The sequence below is a fragment of the Mus caroli genome, unplaced genomic scaffold, assembly GCF_978045245.1.
Source record: "Mus caroli unplaced genomic scaffold, Mus_caroli_1 scaffold_11, whole genome shotgun sequence".
In the NCBI taxonomy this organism is placed as follows: Eukaryota; Metazoa; Chordata; class Mammalia; order Rodentia; family Muridae; genus Mus; species Mus caroli.
In genome coordinates, this window is record NW_028227266.1 from 102,265,650 (window position 1) to 102,285,592 (window position 19,943).

Consider the following 19,943-nt stretch of genomic DNA (forward strand, 5'->3'; position numbering starts at 1 on the left):
TTGGGGTTTCATTTAAGACCAAGATGAACCCATAGGGTGATATGAAGTCTGTTTGTGAACAGAGCTGATGCCAGCACAGGCTCTGTTAGTGTGGCTAAAGTGTTCCCCCACTTGGCACAGGTGGGCACGTGTGCAATGCTGTCCTCCTGGGGAACCAGGTGACCAATCAGAGGCTACAGATGTAGTGAGCTTGGGCAATACAGAAGAAGATGCTGAGGGTCATGGATAAGGCGAGGAAATTGCCCCCGAGAGTCACTCCAGTGCCTCTGGGACTGTTAAGTGGACAGTAATGTGGTTTGGGAAGACATTACTCAGGACTTCTGGGCGCACACGACAAGAAGGCAAACTTGAGGTCCTCAAGAAAGTGGGGAAGAACGTGAAAGGTCAGAGAACAGGCTGTGTGTATGCTTGTATGTGTGGAGGGGTGAGAAGCAGAGGGGACACCTTTAATGGTAACCATTTGTGGTAGGGTGGAGCCGAGTCCAGCAAAGATTCTCTGAGAACAGAGTGTGACATAAGAAGACATAAAGGGTTTTTTTTTAAGGTTCTCAGAGGCCATGGTGGCAGGGTCTTGATGGGACCTGAGCATACCCTCTGACTCCTCTCTTTCAGAGGACAGGTTGCTGCAGACAGGTGCTGGTTGCCATGGAATAGAGAATTGTAACAATCAGGTCCACAGTGTACAGAGCTCACATAACTATGGAGGTTAAAGCAGGCTGGGTGGTATATGGATGGAGAAGAGCTAAAATCCACATAACTCCAAGGCCTTAATTTAGCCTGTGCATTGAGAACTGTGCTTTAGCCAAAGCTGGTGGGACTTTCTGGCACACGGAAGCTTTATCCCTTCTTTCTTAGGTGAACGAGGAGAGATGTGGAAGGGAGAAAAAAAAGACAAGACGGAGAAACAGCAGAGGACGGTGATGGCTCTTCCAGCTATAGCCTGTGACTCTTCATGGTCAGCCGCCACCCATGGTGTCTTGGTGCCTAATCAACAAAACTCCAGGCAGGAAGGTCTGCAGGTCTCCCTGCCACCTGAATCCTAGGCAAGCCACATCCCTTAGCTCGTTTGGTGTTTCTTTCTATAACTCATGTGGTTGGCTTAAAAGTACCTTTAAAGTGTCACACACACCGCATCTCTTAAGCTTTAGGAATTATGGCTTTATGATCCACGGATATTTGAGCCATACCCAGGACCAGAGACCGGGATGGTCCATGATTTCTGCCTTGCTATCTCTTTGTCAGTGGGACTGCCTAACTCAAGGGCAAGAGAATGTGGAGGATGGGAAAGATGATGGAAGGAGAGGAGGGGAGAGAGCAGGGTACTCACAGCAGGAAGAGATGGGGACACTGATGGCCAAGATGACCCAGGCAATATCCATCTTGCTCAAGCAGATGGTGGCTCTGTGCTGGGGCTTGTCCCCTTCAGCCACGTGGGAGATGTTGGCCACAGTCCCCGGCTTCCAGGTCCCAGCAGGGACCAGGCGGTTGAGGAAGTTGCCCGTGGCTGTGGACAGCACTGTGGAGAGAGGTCTGGGACCCCTGTCAGTAGTCATGGGGGAGGCCTCAGCCTCTTCCTCTGCTGGAGAAACAGTGCTTTCTGAGACCCCAGAGGGCCGGGTTGGGGCCTGAGGGGTTGCAGATGGTCCCTGAGGGATGCCCGGGGAAGGGGCTGAGACACTGGCATCAAAGGCAGCCTGGGTGGGCCCTGTGGCAGCCGTGAAGACCCCGGAGCTGGCAGACGTGGGTCTGTCAGTGTCAGGTGTGACAGCAAGCCAAGAGTCACTGTGGCTGGCGCTGTCCTGCACGTCACCATGAGGGCTCTGAGAAGGCACTGGGGCAGGCTGTGTACTGGCAGGGGCACCTGAGGCTGCTGTGGCAGCTGGCTCCCCTCCTGGGCTGGTAAGGATGGGGCCACTCCCCTGGTTGGATCTGATAAGGCCTGGCTTGTCCTTTGCAGGTACCAGGGAAGTTGTGGGGTGCACCCGTGAGGTGCTTCTGGGTGCTGTAGCTGGAGACACTGTCTGGGGCTGGGTCGAAGAGAAGTAGTCCCCGAGTGGGGTCCTGGGTGTGAGAGCGGAGGGGTCTGGCTCCGCAGACCCTGTAAAGTTACCCTTGTAGATTTGGAAGATCTTCCCCAGAGGACGCTTCGGCCCTAGATGTGCTGAGCTCTGGTTTCGTCCCCTCTGGCTTTCCTTCCTGGCCAAGTGTCCACCGGGTACAGGTGTGAGAGTGCGAGACGAACCACCAGCCCCCTTCCTGGAAGAGCCCGGAGGTCTGGGGGGCCGACGAGTGGTGGCCCGTGGGGCCACCGTGGGGCGGCTGGTGGTTCCTGCTGGCTTTGTTGGCAGGGTAGTGGTGGGGGCAGCATCCCCTGGGGGGCGGCTCTCTGAGTGGGAGGGTGTGGTTGTCATGGCAGCTGGAGGGGACCCTGCGGGCAGAGGGCTTTCGGGATGTGGGACGGCAGCTGTCCCCATCACTGTGGACGTGGTGTCTGTAGGAGGGTGCCCTTCTGGATGAGATACTGTAGTTTCCAGAGTAGCTGCAGCCTGTGATGAGGGTCCATCAGGTGTAGGATTCAGTGTCAGCACAGAGGAGAGTCTGGTAGGGCTGTGAGGTGCTGTCACCATGGTGCCTGGGGGGCTGCCTGGGGGGAGGGTCTGTAGAGATTCCCTGGGAGATGGTTCCTGTACAGCGAGTACCAGTGCTTTGGTCAGTGCCAAGGTCAGGAGAAAGCCTGGAGGAGGAGAGAGAGGAGAGAGGTGAGGAACAAGAGTGTTGCTCGCAGACAGATCTTCCTTACCCAGGACCTGGAGAAAGCTCCAGGGATGTAGGAAGGATACCTGGGGCATTCCTTAGGCCCACGTTGGCCCCCTGAGGCACAAGAACCGCATGTGCACCTGGGGGAAGTCTATGAAGAAGCAGGATGCTACACATTAGGAAAGATAGCAGCATCAGGTGACTCAGCCCAGCCAATCCTATCCTTTCCCCAGTTACCCAGAATGCATCAGCCCTCTACCTCAGTGCATCACCTTGGGATGGGAGGGGGAGCTTAGGACACTTGTTGCTTCTACGTCACCTGCAGCTGGGGAGTTGTCAAGGACCACAGGACCTGTGAGCCACCACTCAGAGCTCCTTTTCTTCTTTATTTACATTTTTTTTTTTTTTTTTTTTTGGAGACAGGGTTTCTCTGTGTAGCCCTGGCTGTCCTGGAACTCACTCTGTAGACCAAGCTGGCCTCGAACTCAGAAATTCGCCTGCCTCTGCCGCCCAAGTGCTTAAGAGCTCCTTTTCTTGAACAGTAACAAAGTGCCAACGTTAGGCCCCTGCTCATTTAGACCGGCTTGCCCCATGCTTCTGTTCCTGGCACCTTCCTGGCACCCCAGAGCACAAACAGCTCTTGTGAGGTCCACCGATGACCTTGAGGTAAGGCAGAGAGATGCCCTGGTGCCATAGGAGTGTGATGGGCAGAAGAGGGCACTGGTCTAGACAGGGCAAGCAGATCTAGCTTCCCTAGCATTGTAGTACAGTCTGGGATAGAAAATACTACATCAGTGAAGACCATTGGCTGCTGGAAGTTTGTCAGCAAGTGCTATCCCCGTTATTCCTTGTGTAGCTGAACTTGGGGAAAGTCACTGGTGCTACTTGGTCTTTTTGAGTAGGAGGAGCCCTTCTGAATGATTTTTTTTAAAAAAAAAGGATGCATAATAATGTGTGTGAATAAGTTTATTGAGAAAATGCAAAGGCATTTAAAAAAACCCATTAATTTGAAAGCATTCTTAAATACAAATGGTTCTTATAATCACAGCACCATATGCCGCTAAACTCGTACATCCCAGGCTGCGAGTCTGGCTGTTGCAGCATCCAGGGACCAATGTGCCTCTTTGCTCTGACCTGTTCATGGTTGTTATTTATATGACGTGTATGTCATAACCGTACACCCCGTGGCTCAGTGCCACAGGGGTGGTCACTGGTGGTGGTAACCTTCCATGTTTGAGGAGCATTCTGTTCCAAGTTGGTCTCCTGAGTGTTAAGAGCTGAACCAGGGAGAGCTGGTCCTGGCTGATGCTGGGTGGAGGGGGATTTTCCAGGGTCTGATTCTGATGTGTCAGCACCTCCAGGTTTCTCTGCACTCCTTTGTTATTGGATTTCTTTTAACCCTAGTGAGACCCCAGGAAGTGGGTAGGCATCTGTCTGACGACTCTCAGAGCCTTTCTGGACTTCACCATGCTCTAGCAGGGCAAGGGGCTGTACTGGTGTCATGGGTAGGATTCCCACACGAATTCTGGGATAGGCAGCAAAGTTGCTAGCAGTGGGAGTCCTGCTTGGGCCTCACGGGAGTCTGGTAGGAAAGGCAGGACCCAGCTTCTGACTCTTGGTGTCTGGTGGAGCTGACAAATCTCTGGTTAGTCTCAAGGTTAACAGGGAGGGAGGAACTCCAGAGAGCCTGGAGCAGTACCCGGTGTGTAGTGGTTTTTGGAATAACCCTTGGACCTAATATTCACAGCTAAGCCCATGCCGGGGAGGCTGAGCGACCTGGTTTTTAGCAGAGGCAATGGTTCCCCCTAAGCAAGCCGGGTTTCTACGCTTCCATTCACGAGTCAGCCCACACACTCGCAGTGCATTCTGCTCATTCAAGTCGGTCCTGAATCACGCTTGCTTTCTCCCTAGCAACCACTTGACAGGGTGGGAAATGAAAGCCCGGGGAGACAAGGCAAAGTGTGTGCGGTCACACAGTCGCAGCAGCATGTGCTACCAGGGCGATCTCTAAAGCATACGCCTTCCTAGTTAACTGCCGCCAGAGATGCAGGGGGTGGGGGCAGAGGGCCAACTGCTGGTACCACAAGAGGCCAACCTTGGAACTACTTTGATCTTAAGCTTCCAGCCTTCCAAAGCTTTGAGGAAATAAGTACCTGTGAGTTTTTAAGCCCTTCAGAGAGTGCTATTTTCCTACAGCATCCCAGTATTAAGCATTTTATATTAGAACCCTTCTGGAAGGGGAGAGATGAAGATGAGGGCATGGGGAGGGTGAGTGGTTTACACTGGGAGATGATCTGAGAGTCAGCCAAGGGGGCTGAGATTGGAAAAACAGGGAAAACTTGATCTGAGGGCAGCTGTGAGTTGATGGGGAGCACCGTGCATCATGTGCCTTAAGGAGACTCCTAACTGAGGGCTGCTGCTTGGGTCCAGACCCACTGGGTACCATGTGGCTGAGTTAGTGTGGTCTTCAGTGCAGGGGCTGGCAGGTGACAAACTGTGTCCATTTGGTGGCTGCTGTAGTAGCTAGAGTCCCCCCCAGAGGATTGCTGAGCTGGAGCACAGAGTGTCTCTGGTACTCAGAGACCTAGAGCCAAGGACATTATATTGCTTTGGCTTCAGAGTCAAGAACAGCACAGAGTTTGGAAAGAGAGACCAGCTAGCCCCAGGGACAGGCTCACAGTGGGAAGGAGAGCCACCTGGGCTCCAGGACAATGCCAGCAGCCTTCTAGAACACAAGGTTTATGCTGTCTGGGGTTTAAAATGCTTAGAGAAAGAAATCCCCCTGGTTTCCTCACTGGGAGCCTGCAGGGGCTTAGATCCGTCCCAGCCGACCCCTTTGCTGAGTTCCTGTGGCTTCTAGTTTGTATTTGCTGCTGTTGCTGCTCTTCAGGTACCAGACTCCTCCGAAGTTTTCCTCCTCTCTAAGCAGGCTGTGAAGTTACTGCTCTATCACTTAATGTAGTCTCCAATCGTTGCTACTATAAATACTCAAGTTTCTTCTGGAGTGCCCAGGGGTTCCTTACTTTGGTTATCACAGTGAGGGGTCCTAGAGTTCACCTAAGCCAACCTCTTCATTGTAACAGGGGAGTGACTCAGGTGTGGCTTGTTTGGCAGCACTTGGATGGTTGGTGTGTGTGGTGTGGCTGTTTGCTCTAAACTATGTCCTCATACTCTGAGAGCTCATGAAACTTAGAAAACTCACGTGGCGCTTCCTCCAGGTTATGTAAGTAACACATGATTGGATAGGGAGAGGAGACTTTGTTAGAACTGTCCACAAGCTTTGGGAGCCAGGCTGACTCCATGACAGGTTTTAAACTGGCAGTTCAGAGACTAGGCCTAAATTTTTGTTTCCCAGAACTGGGCAAGTCAGTTACTGGAAAAACCACAGGCCATGGACAACCAATCAGAAGCTGCCTTGCCACCTGGCCTGAGGCAAGAACAGTGAGTCAGCAACAGTTTCCAGTACCCACCACCCCACAATGGTTCTGGAATGTCCCTAGAAGCCTAGCCAATCCCAAAGACCCACCATACCCCAAGAGCCAACCAATCAAGGTAAAGGTCTCCCACCCCTCCCAGAAAATCCTCTAATCTGCTTTAAATTGGGCCTGGGAGCTCACCTGGGTGTCTCCACATTGGCCAATGGACTTTGAAGACCTTGCATATTGGACTTCTGCAGAATAAATGCTCTTTGCTTTTGCATACTATCTGAGTCTGGGGTATCATTCTTTGGTGAATCACGGACCCTTATAAGCCTAGGGATGCGGCTTTCCGGAACTGTCATTAGAGCTGAGGTTGGGCTTCTGAGTCACGGATGTTCCTGACCATATCAGCTCAGGCTAGGCTTGGGTGGAGTGCCCTGAATGGGGAGACTATTTTTTTCATGTTTCCCCATTTAAAAGTCACAAAACAAGGAGAGACGGCCTGGCTCACAGCCATTTTTCATTTGTATCATAAAATAGCTACAGGGTTGAACTGTCTAACCTCTTTCAACCTTACTGTCACCTTGAATATGGAAATGAGACAAGGGCTTACACTCTTCTACTTTGCACAAAAGGTTAGCAAATTAAGGCTGTGATGTGTACTGTCACAAGCATGTGCAAGGCCATCAACCAGGGGCTCCCCTAAAACATGCAAATTTTCATTCAAGGCCTTTTGTACTGGTCTACACACTCCCCTCCCCACAATCTGGGGCGACTGCCTCTTTGCATATCATTTGCATTTATTTGCATAATGGACTCAAGACTCTAATTCTAAACATGTAAGAGTCACTAAAATGAAAATCTAGCTTGACATGCTTAAAATGTAGAGCCAAAATTTTAAAATGTGTCAGAATACGGATAAGTGTGTGGGGGTGCCCACAGACAGATGTCACAGGAAGGCCTCTTCCTCCTCCCGAAAATTTCCATGCTTGGGTCATCATCTCAAGGGATGGAGAGGGCATCCTCCTCCTGCGTGTTTAGTTGATTGCCACAGTCCTGGTAGGGCACTGGCATTTGCACCTGGCACAGGCAAGGACAGGACTGGTGACAAGCCAAGTGGCTAATAAGGTACTGAGCATTTCCTATGTCACATACATTGCTGGAAGGGTAAACCTTTGCAGGCACATGGACAGACAGGAGGTACTCTTCTTAGCTCCATGCTGCAACTGACAGATGGAAGCCAGCAGACCCCATTGGTGAGCATACAGTTTAGGAATGGTGAGCGGGGATTCGGCAAACCCTGGCTCTAAGGACTGCACTTTCACCTTTCTTGGTGTTTATCAGTGCTGGCGATGGAAGCCTGAGCCCTAAGTAAACTTGGCAAGCTTGCCCACTGAGCCACATTCCCCACCCTTCTCTGCTTGAGGTCCTCCATGTTCCGCATGGCCAGAGGCTATGATTTACCACCTCTGGGAATTCATTTTCTAGGCTGAGTTTTTCTCTCTCACCTAAAAAATGGTACATTTAAGCTTATATACACACATTTGTTATACTGATAATTCATACTAACAACTCGACTTAATTTCATTATTTTAAATGACTTCTTGAATAGATTCTCCTTCACACTCCAGGGTATTCTGTCTACTGCCTTTTAAATCCTCTCTTAGGCAATCACAGGAGTCAGAACTATTTATGTCCCATCACTGAGCCCAGTCAACTCTAAGATTCACGAACAATGGCAGCAAAATATTTTGTTATCGTTTTAAGCCTCTTTACAAGCATTTTAATTTTTATTTCTTTTTTCGTTTGAGAAAGGATCTCCTTATGTAGCCCATACTAGCCTTAACCTTGCAAGTGCTGGAACATAATAAGTGTGTGCCACCACACCGTCTGGAGAGATGGCTCAGTGGTTAAGAGCACTGACTGCTCTTCAGCGGTCCTGAGTTCAATTCCCAGCAGCCACATGGTGGCTCACAACCATCCGTAACGGTCATATGATGCTGTCTTCTGCTGTGTCTGAAGGTAGCGACAGTATAACCATGTATATGAAATAAGTAAATCTTTAAACAAACAAACAAAGAAAACCTAGAACAGAGTATAATGGTTTAAAGGGTCTGCCAAAGGGAAGCCGGCCCTAAGAAGAAGAATTTGGAACTTAAGGCTACAGGAATGTAATGATGTTATTTTTGAGGGAGTGGGCTTCTTTAAAATGTATGCTGGGGCCTCTTTTCTCCTGTCCTCTCACTCTTCTCCCGTAAGACGGCGAAACCTGAGGATCCTCCTGGACAAGGATGTAGGTCCCTGCCCATGAAGAAAACATGCTGAACTTCCTAATGCCCAAGATCACCTTCTAACTGGGAAAGGATGTCTGGACCACTGACATTTAATCCCCCCATCTGACAGATGAGAAGGCACGCTCTTCTCCCCCCCCCCCAAATGATTTACGGTTAACCACCGCTACACAGGGTTAGATGGGGAAGCGAGTCAGGCCAACACACTTCATGGCTAATTCCACTGATGTTCCCAAGTCCCCAGGCTCTTTATTACATGCCGTGTGCTTCCAGAACTCTAATGTGCTCTGCCCTTTGAACTCCAATGACTCCTTTTTACTATAAAGACCACATATAATAAATGCTAATTCTTTGGAGCATGGTTTTGCTTAGAATTAAATAGGCATCACTGAGTTCAGGGGATACAGCTCTCAAGAGGCAAGCCAGGTCTCTTGACCTTGACTAAAGGGCTTGCAGCACAAATCTTTGCTGCTTCCCCTTCTCCAAGGCAGCCACAATCCACAAGCCCCTCCCATCAATTTGGGCATCCATTCACAGGGCAGACGGGCAGAAGCTCTCTCTGCTCAGGCCTCTGAGCTAACCTGGTGGGTTCCAGAAATGTCCAGAGATCACAGGTTCAACAGCCGGACTGAGGTCCATGGCTCCGCTGGGAACTGCTTCCCAGAGCACAGTCTCTAGAACACAGGCAAGCAAGAAAACCACATGAGTCGGGCCTGCGTGCTCTGACGCACCTGTGGCCTCTGGCCAAAGTGAGTTTACCTTGTGCTGTAGCTCTGGGAGGCTGACAGCTCTCTAGCAAAACAGGTACGTGCACATGGGAGCATGCGTGCAAATGCGAGTGTGCTCACAACCACATGCTCATGCCCTCTTTTGTTTCTCTTTCCCTGGTTCCTCCTGCCTTCGCGCACACACCACAGCCCCTTTTCTAGGAACAAGAACAGACATGCAGGATACACTTTTAGGTTGTGCCTCCCAACCCCCCAACTGGCTCCAAGCTATCATATGGTTAAACCATTTGTCTAAGGTCCAAAAGTTGCCACATAAAAGCTCAGCTTTCTTTGATCCTAAATGCTCAAGAGACAGAGACAGACAGAGAGAGAGAGAGAGAGAGAGAGAGAGAGAGAGAGAGAGAGAGAGAGAGAGAGTCTTAAGACAGGGATCTTTGATTCAGGAAAATGTCTTATATGAGCAGAGGAATGTCAGATAAAGACAATCTCATTGTTATTGAGAATACAGCCATTGTTATTGATGACCATAATTTAATACTCTGTGTTCCCAGGTGCAGCAACACACAGGCAACTCTGTGCCTTTATCATCAGCCTTTGGTTATCTGCCTTAGTCACTGTGATTTAACCCAGACAAACAAGAAGCCGCGTGGAGTCTTAGAAGGCTTCTCAGTCGTGAAAACTTTGCTGGGAATGTTCCAGGGGCTGGGGAGCTTGTAAGCTCTGATCCAAGGCTTGTTCTACCTCCTAACTGCGCTCTGTCTAAAGCACCAGGGTTGGATCGGTGCTTCAGTGTTATAGCCCTCCCACCTAGTAAGAGCTACAGTAAATACCTGCAGAAGAACGAGGCCCTCTGCAATCTCTGTCTGAAGTAGAATGTTTATTTTCTACAAGTGACCATCCCAGCACATATAAACCTGCTCATCTTCCTCAGAGTGGCTTTGGCCCTCCTACGGAGGTGGTCTTTGTTCCCTCCCCTGAGTATGGTGGGACCAGTGACTATGGCTGAGTGACTTCTAAGCCTAGACATGAAGGGTGTGGTCTCTTTCTTGTGTTCCTGGGGTACTACTTACTCTTCGAAGCCAGTGAGCATGCTGTCTGAACACCTGAACAGCCCAGGATAGGGACGACATAGAAGGGAACGGAGGCAGAACTCTGGCCTTCAGTGCTAGTGAACTTGTAGAGGTCACATACTGGCTCAGCGGGGAAGTGGATGTTAGCACCTTAGCAAGCCTCCTAGCTAAACCTTTGACAGAGACAAATGACCCTCTTTTCCAACTCCAGTCTTATGAATGGAACGAGGGATGAATACGGTTTTCAGTCCTAAGTTTAAGAGCGGTTTGCTAGGAACTGTAGTGAGTGAGATACCGCCCCTACATAGTAGTCAGGAACCATCGTGGGTCTCAACATGGGGCTGGGGGTGGAGAAATGGACTTTAAATGTCTTCCTGGCCCGCCTCTTTCTGTAGCTCTGTGACTTCTGAGATTGGTACAGTGTCTCTCCCACAAAGAAGAAGAGAGCAAGCACATAGTAGGAGTGTTACAAAGCTCCTATCACACAGGACAGAATAAAGCTGGAGGCAACTGGTTCCTGCAGACTGAAGGCGTGGCTTCCTGCAGAGGCTCTATTCTAGAAGGGAGGAAAATCCGCAGAGAGCGCCTGCACCAGCAAGAGAATGGGTGCCCTGGAGATGCCCCAGACAAAGTGAGAGTTGGAATTAGATGAGTGAAAAGGTCAAGGCTGCCTCTAATAAGATAACAGGGTCATCAACATTCAGGGGACACCTTGTTGTCATCAGAGGAGAGAGAACAAGTTCTGATGGCCTCGGACTCTGTCGAGTTAAGAAGAGGCCAGAGTAGTGCCAGTGGGAGGAAGAGGGCACATTGTCAGTGAGCCCTGGGGTCCTGGTGTGCAACATGTGACTATAGTGAATGAAGGTGCTGCATATTTCAGAATGACTGGAGGGAAGCCTTGAAATGCTGAGTGTGCTGGCACACACCTCTAATCCCAGCACTTGGGAGGCCCGGGCAGGAGGCTACAAGGTGGAGGCCAGTCTAGGTTACATAGAGAAACTGTGTCAAAAATAAAAGAATTTTAAATGTTTTCACCCACAAGGAAAGTATAGCGTTCCCAAGTCAGTCAAAAATGAAGGAAGACAGCTAGGCAGTGGTGGCGAATGCCTTGAATCCCTGCACTCAGGAGGCAGAGGCAGGCGGGTTTTTAAGTTCAAAACCAGCCTGGTCTACAGAGGGAATTCCAGGACAGCCAGGGCTACACAGAGAAAACCTGTCTCAACGCCTCTCCCAATCCTCACAAAAAAAGCAAGACTTTAAAATTACGGAGCACATTCCTTGAGAACTTTAGCCAGGTGATCAAAGCCAGCACTGGCTGTGCTAGAGTCGCCATGACAGTTTACATGTTGACATGAAGTGGCACCTTGCATTTGCTGTTTGCTCCCTTAAGCCTGTAATCTCAGCACGATAATAAAACACCAGAAAAAGTCCCAAATTGAGGGGCACTTGACTCCTCAGAATTGCCAGGGTTGGGCCAAGGAGATGGCTTGGTGGGTACGGAGCTTGCCATGCAAGCCTGGTGACCCGGGTTCCATCTCTGGAACCCACATAAAGGTGTAAGAAGAGATTTCCCTTCTTGGCCCAAGGCCTCTGCTTTCAGCCTTTCATTTTTGTTGAGAACTGGGTATGGAGAGCTGACAAGGGACTCTATGAAGGGTCTCCTCCAAAGAAGCAAGGGACAGGTCTATGGGAGATATCCAAATTGAGGCAGGGTAGAAAGAACAGAGAAAGTCAATGAATGTGGGGACACGGAAGCTCCTTACCCCAGGATCTAGTTTGTGCCCCACACTGGCAGAGTCAGTGGAGAGAGAGACTGACCTGTGGACAAGCTTGTGGAACTTTTTTTTTTTTTTTTTGATTGATGGAAGAAAGCCCACTGTGGGCTGTATCACCCCTGGGGCAGGTGGTCATGGGTACTATAAAAAACAGGCTCAGCAGGCCATGGGGACCAAGCCAGTGCCACCCCTGGGGCAGGTAGTCATAGGTGCTATAAAAAGCAGGCTCAGCAGGCCATGGGAACCAAGCCAGTAAGTAACTTTCCTCCATGTCTACAGCTTCAATTCTTACTTCCGACTTCTGGCCTGTCTGAGCTCCTCTTCTGACTTGACTTAGCGACGATGGACTGTGACGTGGAACCACAGCTGAAAGAAACTCTTTCCTCGGCTCGTTGCTTTTGGTCATGGTGTTTAATCACAGCAATAGAAACCCTGACTAAGATACTGCCTTCAAGATGCCTGGCACAAGGATATTAAAAGCAGTAACACGCTTACCTCAGTCCTAATACAGCTTTGAGTTTAGCTGTGTTAGGACTCCTTTCCCTCACCTGCAAACCTGGACAGTGCACCCTATCAACAGCCTCACAGCATCATGTACGATAAGACAAAACATGAGACTAGCTCGTATATTTCATGCTTAGTAATTTTTATTTGTGTGCACATTTGTGTATATGAATGCATGCCACCATGTATATGCGGAGTTCAGAGGGCAACCTGGGATGCCAGCTTTGCACTCTACCTTGTTTGGCTCTTTACTCACTGGCTCCTGTTTGTCACTGGCCCATGAGCCTCTGGGGATTCTCCTGGTGGGAACTCTCAGGTTACAGAGGCTCACACTATATGCTTGGCTTTTACGTGGGTTCTGAGGATTTGAATTCAGATCTTCACGCTTGCCTACTGACTGTCTCCCTAGCCCCATTTTCTACTTATATTTTAAACTCCACTTACTTTTAAAACTTTGACCTTGAAATCTTGTTGAAAATCACACCTTTTGAATCATGTAACTTAAAAAGCCACTAAACTGCCTGCGGGATGGCACTGTTGGTGAAGGTGCTTGGTACCAAGCCTGGCACCTGAATTTGATCCCAAGACCCACATTGTGGAAGGAGGGAGCCAAATTCTTTAAGCTCTCCTCTGGTTCCCACACATGCTCTATGGTATACTGGTGCATGTGTGTATTTATGTATGCATATACATATATATACACAAGTAAAAAGACCACAAAATCACATATAATTGAACAGACATTTTAAAGTACGACTCTCTTGAGAAGCCCACACCATGACTCATATGTTTCTCTGCTTAAAAACCATATTAACTGCTTCCAGCTGCCTCCTCTTGGAATTCTTTTCTGTGACACCAAGTTCTCATTACTTAAGTGAAGGTCTCTAAGCCTGGGTAGAGGCTCTTTGGGCTATTGGAGGCAGTGCTGTGCTGCATCTCCCTTCTACTGCTGACACAAGCCCCTGGCTTCACAGGTTGATACCTAAGTTCCCTCGGAGCCTACAATCACATCTTAGGATGAGGCCCAATGGGATTCCCTCATGACTCCCAAAGACTTCGTGAATGGCATCTGACCTGAGCCACCAGCATCTGCCTACCCTAGGCTTCAAATCTCCAAACCCAGGAGGAGTGGGGAAAGATACTAAGCTCCAGCTTGATCATACCCAAGATTCCCTTCTCTAAGGCCAACACAGGAACACTTGCCAGAATAACTAATGAATTGGGCCAGTAGTATGCTAGTGTCTTCTCTTAGCAACCCTCCCTCCTCACCAAAGTGCTTGCTGAAGACAGCAGAGAAAGATGGCAGCTGGAAAGCTGGTGGCAAAGTCCCTGTGGAGGGGAGCCTAGTCTCAGGAGGGTAGAGTGCCTGCTTCCTTTGGTAGTAGAACGATGAAGGACATCTATGATGCAGCCGGAGGGAACCCAGGAAGGCTTCCTGGGAGTGATGACACCCAAGTCCTCTTATCCCCCTTTAAAATATTTGTGGATCGTATTGTGTTTCTATCGGTCAGTGCTGGTTTGAGTCTTTTTGCTTTAAAAATACCAAGGTCTAGAGTATAATAAACACCATAATAGTGGTTGATATTCTGTCATGAGGACGCTTTTAAGTGTGATGGTCACCAACAGCATCAATGATACCCAGAGTCTCAGAACTAAACACCTCTGTTCTTTTTTTATTTTGGGTTTTTCAAGACAGGGTTTCTCTGTATAGCCCTGGCTGTCCTGGAACTCACTCTGTAGACCAGGCTGGCCTCGAACTCAGAAATCCCCCTGCCTCTGCCTCCCAAGTGCTGGGATTAAAGGTGTGTGCTACCAACACCCGGCAACACCTCTGTTCTTAATGGATTGAGTTGCAGGTCTAGCAAACTAGTTTCTGGTTCTGGTAGAGAAGATAACTTTGTGCCAGGATGGGGTGGGGCTGCAGAGCCCACAGCAGTGGTACTCAGAAAAATCTGACAAAGAAACAGGCAAGTGCCCGGTAGCAAATCCCTGTCCCACCCTTCTTGGCACCTTTGGATGTGGCTTTTTCTGGAAACTATACCCTCTGGCTGCCTGGCTCCCCAGCTCTCTGCATCCTTTTAAGCTAAAGCAAGCCAAGAACAAATGAAATGGAAGACTGTCTGTCTGCCCTTGGTAAGATTAATTTGCATTTGTAAAGCATGACCTCAAAGGAGATGCTTTTGATTCCTGGTTGGTCCTGTGTTGAGCACAGACTGAATGTGGGGCAGCCAGGCAGCTGGGGTTAGCCACTGTGACAGGGAAGCTGCAGAAGCAGGAGGCAGTCTCTGACAAGAAGGTGGCTTCTGGAGGACATCGCAGACCAAGGGAGCCTTGGGGAAGGAGTTGACATTCACATGGTTGTTTTCTACTGTGGATTCACGGTCTTGTTTCTTCTGGGCTCCTACCAAAGGGATGTGTTTTAGTTGGCCGAGCCCAAATTCTGCCTCTGGTTCTCAGTGAGGTCACAGAGAGGCATGTGAGTCCAGAGAAGACCCAGCACTAAGGGATGGATCTGACCACTGTGAAGCACACAGCTCCATAAAACTGATATTTAACAAAGCTGCCAATACCGAGGCAGCTTTGTTAAGGAAGCTTCCTCACGGTGCTGGGCAAGCTGCATGTGGGAGAACGAAACTGTCTCTCACCCTGCACAAAAATCAATTCAAACCAGACCAAGACCTAGACATAAGATCCAAAATACTGAAACTGCTGGAGAAAAATATAGATGAAACATGCTGTGAAATACAGGCTCAGGCAAAGGGTTTCTGAATAGCACTCAGTAAAGAATACCAAGAACAGGACACTCGCCAGCTACCCACAACACCCGCCACAGGATCTTAAGACTTCTGGTGAGTGGAACACAGCTTCTGCTCCAATCCAATTGCACGGGACCTGAGACTGCTCTGGTTGGGGAGAGAGAAATCCGACCTACATAGGGCCACAAACCTCTTCCGGTCAGAAAAGCACTGGGGTAGCGAGGGCGCAGGGTCGGCTGACACTCACCAGCTACCCACAACACCCGCCACAGGATCTTAAGACTTCTGGTGAGTGGAACACAGCTTCTACTCCAATCCAATTGCGCGTGGGACCTGAGACTGCATTAGTTAGGGAAGCAGAAACCGGCCTGAGTAGGGCCATAGGCCTCATCCGGCCGGATCAGCACCGGGGTAGCTAGAGCCCAGGGTTGGCTGACACCCGCCAGCTACCCACGACCCCCGCCACAGGATTTTGAGACTGCTGGTGAGTGGAACACGGCTTCTGCTCCAGTCCAATCACGCGGGACCTGAGACTGCTCTGGTTGGGGAGGCAGAAATCCGGCCTACAGAGGGCCACAAACCTCTTCCGGTCAGAAAAGCACCGGGGTAGCAAGGGCGCAGGGTCGGGGTAGCGAGGGCGCAGGGTCGGCTGACACTCGCCAGCTACCCACAACACCCGCCACAGGATCTTAAGACTTCTGGAGAGTGGAACACAGCTTCTGCTCCAATCCAATTGCGCGCGGGACCTGAGACTGCATTAGTTAGGGAAGCAGAAAACCGGCCTGAGTAGGACCACAGGCCTCTTCCGGCTGGACCAGCACCGGGGTACTGCCAGCTACCCACGACCCCCGCCACAGGATTTTGAGACTGCTGGTGAGTGGAACACAGCCTCTGCTCCAATCTTTAAACAGTGACAACAACAACAACTAACCCCAGAGATTACCAGATGGCGAAAGGTAAACGTAATAATCTTACTAACAGAAACCAAGACCACTCACCATCATCAGAACCCAGCACTCCCACTTCGCCCAGTCCAGGGCACCCCAACACACCGGAAAAGCTAGACACGGATCTAAAAGCATATCTCCTGATGATGGTAGAGGACTTCAAGAAGGACTTTAATAACACACTTAAAGAAATACAAAGGAACACTGGTAAACAGGTAGAAGACAATAAAGAGGAAGCACAAAAATCCCTTAAAGAACTGCAGGAGAACACTGCTAAAGAGTTACAAATCCTTAAAGAAAAACAGGATAACCTAATCAAACAGGTAGAAGTCCTTAATGAAAAACAGGAAAACACATCCAAACAGATGATGGAAATGAACAAAACCATACTAGACCTAAAAAGGGAAGTAGACACAATAAAGAAAACCCAAAATGAGGCAACACTGGAGATAGAAACCCTAGGAAAGAAATCTGGAACCATAGATACCAGCATCAGCAACAGAATACAAGAGATGGAAGAGAGAATCTCAGGTGCAGAAGACTCCATAGAGAACATCGGCACAACAATCAAGGAAAATGTAAAATGCAAAAAGATCCTAACTCAAAACATCCAAGAAATATAGGACACAATGAGAAGACCAAACCTACGGATAATAGGAGTGGATGAGAATGAAGATTTTCAACTCAAAGGACCAGCAAACATCTTCAACAAAATTATAGAAGAAAACTTCCCAAATCTAAAGAAAGAGATGCCCATGAACATACAAGAAGCCTACAGAACTCCAAATAGACTGGACCAGAAAAGAAATACCTCCCGACACATAATAATCAGAACAACAAATGCTCTAAATAAAGACAGAATACTAAAAGCAGTAAGAGAAAAAGGCCAAGTAACATATAAAGGCAAGCCTATCAGAATTACACCAGATTTTTCACCAGAGACTATGAAAGCCAGAAGATCCTGGACGGATGTTATACAGAAACTAAGAGAACACAAATTCCAGCCCAGGCTACTATACCCAGCCAAACTCTCAATTAACATAGATGGAGAAACCAAAGTATTCCACGACAAAACCAAATTCACACATTATCTCTCCACGAATCCAGCCCTTCAAAGGATAATAACAGAAAAAAACCAATACAAGGACAGGAACCACGCCCTAGAAACAACAAGAAGGTAATCCCTCAACAAACCTAAAAGAAGACAGCCACAAGAACAGAATGCCAACTTTAACAACAAAAATAACAGGAAACAACAATTACTTTTCCTTAATATCTCTTAATATCAATGGACTCAACTCCCCGATAAAAAGACATAGACTAACAAACTGGCTACACAAACAAGACCCAACATTTTGCTGCTTACAGGAAACTCATCTCAGAGAAAAAGATAGACACTACCTCAGAATGAAAGGCTGGAAAACAATTTTCCAAGCAAATGGTATGAAGAAACAAGCTGGAGTAGCCATTCTAATATCTGATAAGATTGACTTCCAACCCAAAGTCATTAAAAAAGACAGGGAGGGACACTTCATACTCATCAAAGGTAAAATCCTCCAAGAGGAACTATCAATCCTGAATATCTATGCTCCAAATACAAAGGCAGCCGCATTCATTAAAGAAACTTTAGTAAATCTCAAAGCACACATTGCACCTCATACAATAATAGTGGGAGAGTTCAACACACCACTTTCACCAATGGACAGATCATGGAAACAGAAACTAAACAGGGACACAGAGAAACTAAGAGAAATTATGAATCAAATGGATCTGGCAGATATCTACAGAACATTCTATCCTAAAACAAAAGGATATACCTTCTTCTCAGCACCTCATGGTACCTTCTCCAAAATTGACCACATAATTGGTCACAAAACAGGCCTCAACAGATACAAAAATATTGAAATTGTCCCATGCATCCTATCAGATCACCATGGACTAAGGCTGATCTTCAATAACAAAATAAATAATAGAAAGCCAACCTTCACGTGGAAACTGAACAACACTCTTCTCAATGATACCTTGGTCAAGGAAGGAATAAAGAAAGAAATTAAGGACTTTTTAGAGTTCAATGAAAATGAAGCCACAGCATACCCAAACTTATGGGACGCAATGAAAGCATTTCTAAGAGGAAAACTCATAGCTCTGAGTGCCTCCAAAAGGAAACTAGAGAGAGCACACATTAGCAGCTTGACAACATACCTAAAAGCACTAGAACAAAAGGAAGCAAATTCACCCAAGAGGAGTAGACGGCAGGAAATAATCAAACTCAGGGGTGAAATCAACCAAGTGGAAACAAGAAAAACTATTCAAAGAATCAACCAATCAAGGAGCTGGTTCTTTGAGAAAATCAACAAGATAGATAAACCCTTAGCCAGACTCACTAGAGGGCACAGGGAAAGCATCCTAATTAACAAAATCAGAAATGAAAAAGGAGACATAACAACAGATCCTGAAGACATCCAAAACACCATCAGATCCTTCTACCAAAGGCTATACTCAACAAAACTGGAGAACCTGGATGAAATGGAGAAGTTCCTAGACAGATACCAGGTACCAAAGTTGAATCAAGATCAGGTTAATGATCTAAACAGCCCTATATCCCCCAAAGAAATAGAAGCAGTCATTAATAGTCTCCCAACTAAAAAAAGCCCAGGACCAGATGGGTTTAGTGCAGAGTTCTATCAGACCTTCAAAGAAGATCTAATCCCAGTTCTTCACAAACTATTCCACAAAATAGAAACAGAAGGTACTCTACCCAACTCATTCTATGAAGCCACAATTACTCTGATACCTAAACCACAAAAAGACCCAACAAAGATAGAAAACTTCAGACCAATATCCCTTATGAATATTGATGCAAAAATCCTCAATAAAGTTCTTGCTAACCGAATCCAAGAACACATCAAAACAATCATCCATCCTGACCAAGTAGGTTTCATCCCAGGGATGCAGGGATGGTTCAATATACGGAAATCCATCAACATAATCCAGTATATAAACAAACTCAAAGACAAAAACCACATGGTCATCTCGTTAGATGCGGAAAAAGCATTTGACAAGATCCAACACCCATTCATGATAAAAGTCTTGGAAAGATCAGGAATTCAAGGCCCATACCTAAACATGATAAAAGCAATCTACAGCAAACCAGTAGCCAACATCAAAGTAAATGGTGAGAAGCTTGAAGCAATCCCTCTAAAATCAGGGACTAGACAAGGCTGTCCACTTTCTCCATACCTTTTCAACATTGTACTTGAAGTCCTAGCCAGAGCAATTCGACAACAAAAGGAGATCAAAGGGATACAAATTGGAAAAGATGAAGTCAAAATATCACTTTTTGCAGATGATATGATAGTATATATAAGTGACCCTAAAAATTCCACCAGAGAACTCCTAAGCCTGATAAACAGCTTCGGTGAAGTAGCTGGATATAAAATTAACTCAAACAAATCAATGGCCTTTCTCTACACAAAGAATAAACAGGCTGAGAAAGAAATTAGGGAAACAACACCCTTCTCAATAGTCACAAATAATATAAAATATCTTGGCGTGACTCTAACTAAGGAAGTGAAAGATCTGTATAATAAAAACTTCAAGTCTCTGAAGAAAGAAATTATAGAAGATCTCAGAAGATGGAAAGATCTCCCATGCTCATGGATTGGCAGGATCAACATTGTAAAAATGGCTATCTTG

The 19,943-nt window shown here is 47.7% G+C and overlaps 1 protein-coding gene across 4 annotated transcripts in view; it reads right to left on the minus strand.

Moving 5' to 3' along the window:
* Tmem108 (transmembrane protein 108) overlaps positions 1-19,943 on the minus strand; it is a 298,352-nt gene that overhangs the window by 13,276 nt on the left and 265,133 nt on the right. For 3 of the 4 annotated variants that reach the window (XM_021172799.2, XM_021172798.2, XM_021172800.3), the window contains one exon: positions 1,328-2,734. In XM_021172799.2, coding sequence (XP_021028458.1) covers positions 1,328-2,734 — 1,407 coding nt within the window. Of the gene's footprint in view, positions 1-1,327; positions 2,735-9,048; positions 9,110-19,943 lie in introns of those variants that run through there. The other variant, XM_085827961.1, reaches the window with a different exon arrangement.